Consider the following 8,888-nt stretch of genomic DNA (forward strand, 5'->3'; position numbering starts at 1 on the left):
GACCGGGATGGGGCCTTTGGGGCGGCCAAGCTCAAGGAGACCATGAGATCCGAGGAGGAGCAGCAGGAGAGGTGGAAGAAAGGCAGACAGATGAGGACATATGAGCTGTCGTAAAGGCCAGCAGGAGGGAAAGGTTAACCATACAAAAAAGGGGGACGTTGGAGGAAGAGGCCAAGCCAGGTGGAGGTGGAAGCAAGCTGAGCTGGGGCGGGGCCAAGCCGGGGGAGGGGAGACTGAGCCAAAGGGGGCGGGACCAAGCCAGGCAGAGGTAGGGCCATGCCAGCTGGGCAGGTGGACAGGGCAAGTGTGAGGGCAGTGGGAGCCAGGCATGGAGAATTCCCACCTGACTGAGAGCTAGAGGATGATGGAGGAGGTGGGTGGGTGACCCGCATCTCCATGGGGCAGCTGTAGGGCCCTGAGGGCCATATTGCAGATGCCTGAGCACAGAAAGTGTGAGTTTCAAATGTACACACCCAAGGGGGCTAACTGCCTCTTCACAAGTTTGTCTTATTTTGCAGGGAATTTTATTCATAAATGTTCTTTGTCTTCTTGGTCAATGGCATGTTTCAGCACGCAGGTTAACAAGTTGCATTTCCATCATGTAACTGGTCTGGGGCCTCAGATCAATTTGTGCTGTTCACATGCTAAAAGTCTGAATTGTTTATTGACTCCTGCCACAGGGAGTCCATTTTTCTGTTTGTTGGCTCACAGAGTCAACATTTGAGTAGAGGTGTGTGGCTTTTATGGACGGTACTTTTACATCTTGACCTCATTTGTCTACGTTCCTTTCTCTGCATTCACAGGCTTCACCTGTTGTCTTCCTGGTGTTGCACGCATCAGGGCTCCGATGGAGGAACCCAGGCCCACCCTCAGACCGTGCTGACCCCTGCCTTAGAGGGCCATCCGAGAAGCCTAGAAGGGAATCTTGCTGGGCGTCAATCGTCAAAGGGCACGATGGAAAATAGTCATGTACTTTCTGTGCAGATGTTTGCTGTTGCTGCTGGAATGTCATTCTGTCACCCAGGCTGGAGCGCAGCGTATACTCACCATCACTGTTATCTTTGACCTTCTAGGCGCAGCTCAATCCATCTAGCTTTCCAGTGGCTGGAACCACAGGTATGCACCACCACACCCAGCTAATTTTTTTTTTAATTGTAGGGATGAGATCTCACCAAATTGTCCAGGCTGGTCTCAAACCCCTGAGCTCAGGCCATCTTACTTCCACCTCCCAAAGTACTGGGATTACAGGCGTGAGCCAGTGCACCCAGCTATCTGTAAATTTTTTTTTTTTTAGTTGGAGTCTCATTCCATCACCAGGCTGGAATGCAGGGGCAAACACACTCACGGCCACCCCAGTGTCAACCTGCTGGGCTCCAGCAATTCTTCTACCTCAGTCTTCCAAGTAGCTGGAACTATAGGCATGCACTACCCCACCAGGCTAATTTTTTTTCATTTATTGTAGAGATGAGACTCACCAAGTTGCCTGGGCTGGTCTCGAACCCATGGGCTCAAGCAATCCACTCACCTTAGCCTCCCAAAGTGCTAGGATGACAGGCTGAGCCACCAAGCCTGGCCTGTGTAGAATTTTTTTAAACACCAATTTTAAGATGAAAGTAGGTTGCTTTTCAAGTTCATTTCCTCTCCATCCACCCTGATCTGGGCCCACCAGCCCCCCTCTCTTACCAGTTCCCCAACCCAGTACATGTGGAAGGGTCACCCAAGAGAAGGCCAGCACCTTCCCTCTCTGGCTTCAGCTTCCTCTACAGCCAATCAAGTGTATTTTGGAAGAATCCCAAGGGGGCCTCAGATGTGGACTTTGAATGAGGCCCCAGGGCCGCACTGCTGGGACCCCTGCATTATCTCCAAAAGCACTGAAGGGGTGCGACTACTCTCAATTCCCCCAACCCCAGGACCCTGTATCTCCACCCCCACTGCCATGGACAGCATTGGGCCCTGGCCCCCTGTCCCGGCGCACCCTACAAACAGCCAGGGTCACACCAAGCAGAGAGTTTATTGAGGCCATGGGCAGGGCCCACGTGCACAGCGTGGGGCACACGTGGGGCAGATACACGCTGGGCTGCAGGGGTGTGTTAGCAGCAGCAAAGCCGACGACAGTGTGGTGGGGCCTGGAAGGGCACCTTCTCCTAGCAGCGTCTGGGGCTCCAGGTGAGCGTCGAGAACCACTTCCAGCCTCCCCAGGGCTCTTTTGGGCGCTCCCCACCTCCCCCTGAGCTCACGGGGTGTGGAGTGGGGGGTCCCCCTGGTCAAGGATGGGCTGATCCCTTGAGATTCACTATAAAAATTAAAACTCCTTTATAAATCACAGAGGAGGGGCAGAGGGGATCATCTGAAAGCCTAACATCACCAGGCACCTAGAGCCTTGCCTTCCTCCACGCCCCAAAGTTCTGACCCCAAAGAAAAGAGCAAAGGGCAAAGTTTGCAGGCACAGAGAGACACGAAAAGAGAGAAAAAGATCATGGGACAGAGGAGGACGACAGAAGAATGGATCTGAGGAAAGTGGGGGCACCAGGGTTCTAGGCCCCCGTGCCCCCACAGCCGTGCCCTAGGGATTGAGGACAAGAGCTCCCAGCCTGAAGACTCTCACAGACGTAAGGTCCCACATGCCCCAGCCCAGTCCTCGCCGAAGCCAGGGTGGCTGCCTGAGATGCCCAGCCCGGCTGCGCCCGGAGCCGACGGGGCAGGAGCCAGACTGTGGCAGGCCGGCTACTCCAGGTAGATGTCCTCTGTGGGGCAGGCGTAGGCCAGGTGCTCTTGGTAGTACTCCAGGAAGGCGCGGCTGGGGGAGTGGGTCAGTGGGTGCTCGCCCAGCCCTCAGGCCAGTCCTCAACCCGAACTGCCTCTGCTCTCCTCGCCTCCCCCACTGTCCACACCCCCCCACCCAGGCGTGGCCACATCACCCCACAACGTCGTCCCTCCGCTCTCCTGGCCCACTGTGTCCACACCACGCATCCTGACCCTCCGGCGACAGCACTCCACCCCACCTGTCTCTGACCTGGAGTCCCTACACCCTCATGCTCAGCCTTCCCTCGCCCTGCCCTCTCAACTCAGCGTTTCCAGGTCTCCTCCCCAGGTCGCGCCTGCACCTCCCTGTTCACCGCGCCCCCACCTTTGCACCCTGTTCCAGCTCTGCATCCCGCCCCGCTCCCGGACCCCACTCACCCCACGCTCTGTGCCACGGGCCTCATGGACTCCTGGGAGACAAAGACATGGCAGGCGAAGCGGCTCAGCAGGGGGTGTTTGGTGATGAAGCCAAAGTAGCTGCGGGGCAAGCCGGTGCAGAGGGCGCGTCAGAGCCCCACCCGGCCTTGGCCCCCCACCCAGATGACTGTGAGAGCACGGCGGAAACTCAGGGCTTGGGAGGAAGCAGGGGACAAGAGTGGGGGCCACACAGTTTCAAGGTGTGTAGGTGCCTTTTGATCCCAGCCCAAGCGCAGCGCTGGGCACCTCAAGGAGTTAGCATTCTGAGGGGATCCCTTGATGTCCATGCTGTGGACACAGCCTCCTTCCACAAGCTGGCACTACCTCCCTCTATTGCCCTGGCCAGAGCCTGCCCCAGGACCACGGAGCAAGGCCCCTGCTGCGACCTCTGGACACCATGTCCCCTGCTGACGCGCCTCCTCCTGTGGGAATGAATGGCCTCACTTCTGGTCCTGCAACTCACAGCACTTTCCCACTCAAAGGACAGCCGGGAAATCACCCCGATCTGTGAAACCCGCTTCTATTCCATCATTTGCTCCAGCTGGAGAAGCAGCTCCACCCTGGTCCTCCACAAACTGCCACTGCCCAGCTCTTCTGCTTATGCCTGTCATCTTCCCATCCAAGACGCTAATGCAAATTATTGTCCAAAGGGCATGCAGACTCTTGCAGCCTGAGACTCCAGATCTCCACCTGCACCCAAAAACCGTGACCAGTCCCACCCATTCTTCTATGGCTTTGGGGTTCTATGATACCACCAGATGGGAAGCCACGTGACGGTATCATTGCCAGGACAATGTGCTCGTGTTGTCCATGAACACAGCACAAGACCTGTGTCAAACACTGTGTTCAGGTCATTATGATAGTAATCACTAACACTTAGATGTTGCTAAGTGTTATGAAAGCACCATCCTCAGCATTTTATATTATTAACTCACACAAACCTTACAGCTGCTCTATGAGGTAGTTGCGCTGACAGAGAGCTAAGTACAGAGAGGGTGGTATCTCACCAAAGGACACACAGCCAGGCTGTGGCAGCCCTGAGAGTAAAGATGTGGTCTGTGACCCTCACACTGCACATCCTAACGCCTACCTCATCCCAACAAGCATGTCCCGCACACCCTGCACACCCCGGACTTACGCCTGCTCCACATGAGCCAGCCACTTGCCTCACGCTGTTTCCACAGGGTCTCCTCACAGCGAGGGACAGTGCTGGGTTCTGGAGCAACAACTCCAGGGAGGTCTGGGCCCAGATGGCCGCCCCTCAGCCTCCCCACCCCCGCCTCCGCATCTCAGCTCCAAACCACTCATTTGACAACTTTCCCTCGTGAAATTCCAGCCAGGACCATGTCCAGCCCGAAGGCCCAAGCCTGTGAGAAATGCGGACTGTTTTTCCTCTCCTGGTAGTATCCAGAGGCCACGGCAGGGGCTTGCTCCATGGTCCTGGGGTAGGCTCTGGCCAGGGCAACAGAGGGAGGCAGAGCCAGACTGGGGGAGAAGGATGTGTCCACAGCATGGGCTGAAAGCCTCTGGTCGTCCTTAACCCCCCTGTCACTGAAGTCGCAGAGCTGGCTGTGCTGTCTTGTCTGAGTCCCTGCTGCTCAGACTCGGCTCCCCACCCTCTGAGCAGCATCTCAACAATAGATCCCATCAAACCATAGTCCCTCCTCAACAGAGAAGATGCAAAATGGCTCCAGATCTTCGCCAGCACAGAGTCCTCCTCATTCTCTCTTTCTCTCTCTTTCTATTATTAATTTTTTATCTATCTACCTATTTCTTTCTTTCTTTATTTTGAGTCAGGGGTCTCACTCTGCTGCCCAGACTAGAGTGCAGTGGCATGATCACAGCTCACTGCTGCCTCGCCCTCCTGGGCTCAGGCAATCCTACAGGCATACAATACCATCCCTGGCTAATTTTTAAGTTTTTTGTAGAGATGAGGTCTCACTATGTTGCCCATGCTCCTGGGCTCTCGAACTCCTGGGCTCAAGTAACCCTCCTGCCATGGCCTTCCAGAGTGCTGGAATTATAGGCATGAGCCACTGTGCCTGGCCCTTATTTTTACTTTATTTTTTGAGTTGGGGTCTCACTCTGTCGCCCAGGCAGGACTGCAGTGGCACAGTCACAGTTTACTGCAGCCTTGACCTTCTGAGCTCAGGTGATTCTTCTGTCTCAGCCACCCAAGTAGCTGGGACTACAAGTGCACACCACCATGCCCAGCTAATTTTTTTATGTTTATAGAGACAAGGTCTTGCTATGTCGCCTAGGATGGTCTCAAATTCCTGGGCTCAAGCAATCTTCTTGTCTCATCCCTCCAGATTGCTGGGACTACAGGCATGAGCCACTGCACCCAGCCCCTCCTCACTCTCTTGACCACAAGGGTCCAGATGACCTGAGATGCTCTTAACATGTGTCACAAGCCTTAGTTCTGGCAGCATCGCATCCAACCTGTGTCCCACTTGCACATGAGGCTCTGCTTCCTCCAACTCCCCCTCCAGCCCATCCTTGAGCCTCTGGAGGGCTCTGGTTCTTTGGTCCCTCCTCTATCCCAGCCATCTAGGATACTGGGGCCCAGTGAGCAGGGGTGTGCCTGGGGTGGGATCTTGCAGCCCCTTCCCCAGCCCCCACTGCTCCTCTTCCTCCCCTTTTCCTCCCACCCTGCCTGGCCATCTCACCCAGCTCATGGTCTCAGTTGCCTGCCCAATCTGAGCTGTTACCTTCCCTCCAGGTCTCCCTTCCAAATCCAGACTCATGTAGCCAATGGCCACTGCAGTCTCACCTTGTCTACATTGACCCCAAATCTCCCTCTCTCAGCATGTGGGTCACCGTGTACCCACCATTCCATGGACCCCACCGCGGACCTCCTCCAAGTCAGCCTCTGCAACCAATGACCCGGGGCCTACCTCTCCCACCTCTCACATCTCATACTTTCCGCCATGACAGGGCACCGGGCAACCTTGCAGCCTCCTAGCCTTCTACCTGCAGCGCCTGGCGCAGTTCACTCTGTATAACAGCCAGCGCTGCTTTCAAGCTGACCGTGTCACACCCTTCCATAGGGATCTCTGAGGTCCCATCGCCAGCTGAGTTAAGCACAGTTCCGTGGCAGCATCACAAGGGCTCAGGTCTCCACACACACTCCTAGCTGCTCCCCTCACACCCAGCACCCCCAGTGCACCCACCAGCACACCAACAGCCTTGGCTCAGCTGGAGCCCTGCAAAGAAGATCCATCTCCCCAGCCTGTCACCTGCTGTTGCTCCTTCCCAGGCTAGCCTTCCTGGGTCCTGGGAGACTTGCCCAGGAGACTGCAGGTCGCCGGGCACCCCAGACCACCCATAGCGGCTTCCAGCACTCCCTGCCTCCTCACTCAGACCAGACAGCAGACCATCTGATCCACGCCTCTCAAGTCCTGCTCAGAGTAGGGGTGGGTGCAGGTGGCATGCATGGTGGGGCAGGAAGGCGGCTATGGTCAGCCCCCGGATTGGTGGGGACTCTGGGGGAGGGGAGGTGCTCACCAGCTGTTACGGGGGTGGCAGCCACAGAATGAGATGTTCTTCATCTGAAAGAAGTGGCTGCAGCGCTGGAACCAGAGCAGAGGTGGGCAGAAGCCCCTGAGTCGGGCAGAGGAGGCCTGGGCTACTCCTGCCCCCTCCCCACTGCAGACACCCCCACCAACTTGTCCCTTGGCCGAACCTTCCTGCCTTACCCTGCCCCACTCCTCCACCCCTCTGCCCCCCACACCCCTACCTCAGGTCCTCCTCCACTCAGACTTAGCTTGACCCCCCGAAGAGAGATCTCCAGGTCACAGGAGGCTGGAGGACGCAGATGGACAGTCAACTTCCGGGCAGTGGCAATCTAAGGGAGAAGTTGGGGGAGAAGAGGGTTTGAGGGGCCCAAAGGGTCTCTTCCTCTTCCCTCAGAGGAACTATGCTCCTGCTCTTTTTAGGCTATGTTTGAAGACACTTGGCGTCGAAGACCCATGAGATAGGATTCTGGAAGATGCAAGAGGATGGCCTTGGCCATTCCTTGGTCTCAGGGCGAGCCAGTCATCTCTCTGCACTCAGCCTGCTCTGTCTTTCTTCGTTTCTCCAGCCAGGCTGCCTCTCTTGGCTCAGGTGCCAGGAACACAGCACTTCAACTCAGCGTGGCCTCCTTACTGCTTGGCCCAAGGGCTCAACAGGTGCTCTTGCACACAGAGCTGCTCTGCCCTGCTCCCAGTTGCCCTCCAGCCTCAACCGCAGGACTGGCAGTTGTGAGCCAAATGTCCTCTGAGTGAAGGAAGGAGTGAGCAGATCACTGCTAGGGAAGGGGCTGTGAGAACTAGCCTTGATCTTCAGACAGGAAGAGGACAGGCAGACAGGAGAAGGGGCCAGCAGGAAAGTGAGGGCCCCACTGAATTGGCCAAGAGACACAAAACTGATGGGCGGCAGCTGCCGAGCCCTTCCCTGGGCCTGTCTTCCCAGGCCTCCGAATCGGGAAGCGGTGCCCACTCTGAGCAGCTCCTGCAGCATCCCCCAAACCCTCCCTGGAGGAAGTCAGAGGCCTCTGATCCGCAAGGAGCTGTGCCAGCCCACAGTGCTGCTGTGAGCTGCCACACAGCCCCTTGGCCTATGCTCACCCCACTCCACACTGACCTTCTGCATGGCCGCACACAGGATGCCATTGCCCTGGTGACAGGGCACCTCCACAGAGCCCAGGAACTGCACATCGAAGCGCTCCACCCAGCAGGGACTCCTCTTGCTCCCTGGGGGCACAGAGGGCCCAGGTCAGGGGGGTGGCGGGGGAGGGCCTGCAGTGACGAGCGGCCCCTCGGTGACGGCTCACCCAGCAGGTCCTTGGCAGGTCCAGGCACTGCGTGCGCGTAGAAGGCAGGGAATACCCCGCGCTCCCCTGTGCGCATGTTGAAGCCCCGGCACCAGAAGTCGTCCTCTTCGGCCTCCACCAGCACGGGATCATCCACGTCCAGCTCCAGCTCGTCCGGATGCCGAGGGATGAACCTGAGGTCAAGGAGAGGCCACTGGGGCGGGGCGGGGCTGGGGCTGTGTCCACTGTGTCCTGCCACGCCTGCAGGCCAGTGTCCGTCACCGATAGCAAGGAAGGAGGCCGTACCTGAAGACAGCCCGGTGCGTCTGCTCACGCTCCTCCCCATTGACAAGACAGGAAAAAAGGCCAAAGGACTCGGTGCCTGAGAGGCAGGGACAGAAGACACAGAGCTGGAGAGAGGGGAGAGCAACTCCAGGGAGGGAAGGAGGAGCTTGCAGGCCTGGCTCTGGGTGGCGAGTCCACCCCCAGCAGTCAGGTATGGGTGTCTCCAACAGGGAGGGAAGGGGAACCTGCCTGGGGCTGAGGACAGAGCAGGCCCTGCTCCCCGTCCGGAGGGGTCCTGAGAGGACTGAGTGCTGGGTAAGACCTCCACCAGACCCTCAGGCAGCCTCAGGCACCTTGGGGACCAGATGGGCCAGGGGCCAGGAGTCCGCCCCTCCTCTGAGGCCGCCCCACCCCCCAGCTCTCACTCACTGGAGGAGCGAGATGTGCTGTTGACAAAGACGTTGAGGAACTTCTTGGAGAACGTGAGGTCAGGGCTGTCGGGAGAGGCGTCCCCGGGAACCTGGCCACCGCCCAGGAGCGCAGCCCCCACCTCCTCCTCGCTGACTTCGCCGCCGCTGTCCTCCTCGCT

The 8,888-nt window shown here is 57.7% G+C and overlaps 1 protein-coding gene across 1 annotated transcript in view; it reads right to left on the minus strand.

Annotated features, from left to right (window-relative positions):
• Positions 1-1,992: 1,992 nt before the first annotated feature.
• The window catches only part of MAPK8IP2 (mitogen-activated protein kinase 8 interacting protein 2), a 10,077-nt gene continuing 3,181 nt past the window's right edge, over positions 1,993-8,888 (minus strand). Inside the window, exons 6-13 of the mRNA XM_021718975.1 lie at positions 8,729-8,888; positions 8,321-8,396; positions 8,036-8,208; positions 7,846-7,955; positions 6,953-7,066; positions 6,727-6,791; positions 3,181-3,279; positions 1,993-2,797 (exon numbers count right to left, since the gene is read on the minus strand). Coding sequence (XP_021574650.1) covers positions 2,725-2,797; positions 3,181-3,279; positions 6,727-6,791; positions 6,953-7,066; positions 7,846-7,955; positions 8,036-8,208; positions 8,321-8,396; positions 8,729-8,888 — 870 coding nt within the window. The 3' untranslated portion in view covers positions 1,993-2,724. The remainder of the gene's footprint in view (positions 2,798-3,180; positions 3,280-6,726; positions 6,792-6,952; positions 7,067-7,845; positions 7,956-8,035; positions 8,209-8,320; positions 8,397-8,728) is intronic.

Source organism: Carlito syrichta, unplaced genomic scaffold, assembly GCF_000164805.1.
Source record: "Carlito syrichta isolate Samal-C Ts95f unplaced genomic scaffold, Tarsius_syrichta-2.0.1 Scaffold113497, whole genome shotgun sequence".
NCBI lineage: Eukaryota > Metazoa > Chordata > Mammalia > Primates > Tarsiidae > Carlito > Carlito syrichta.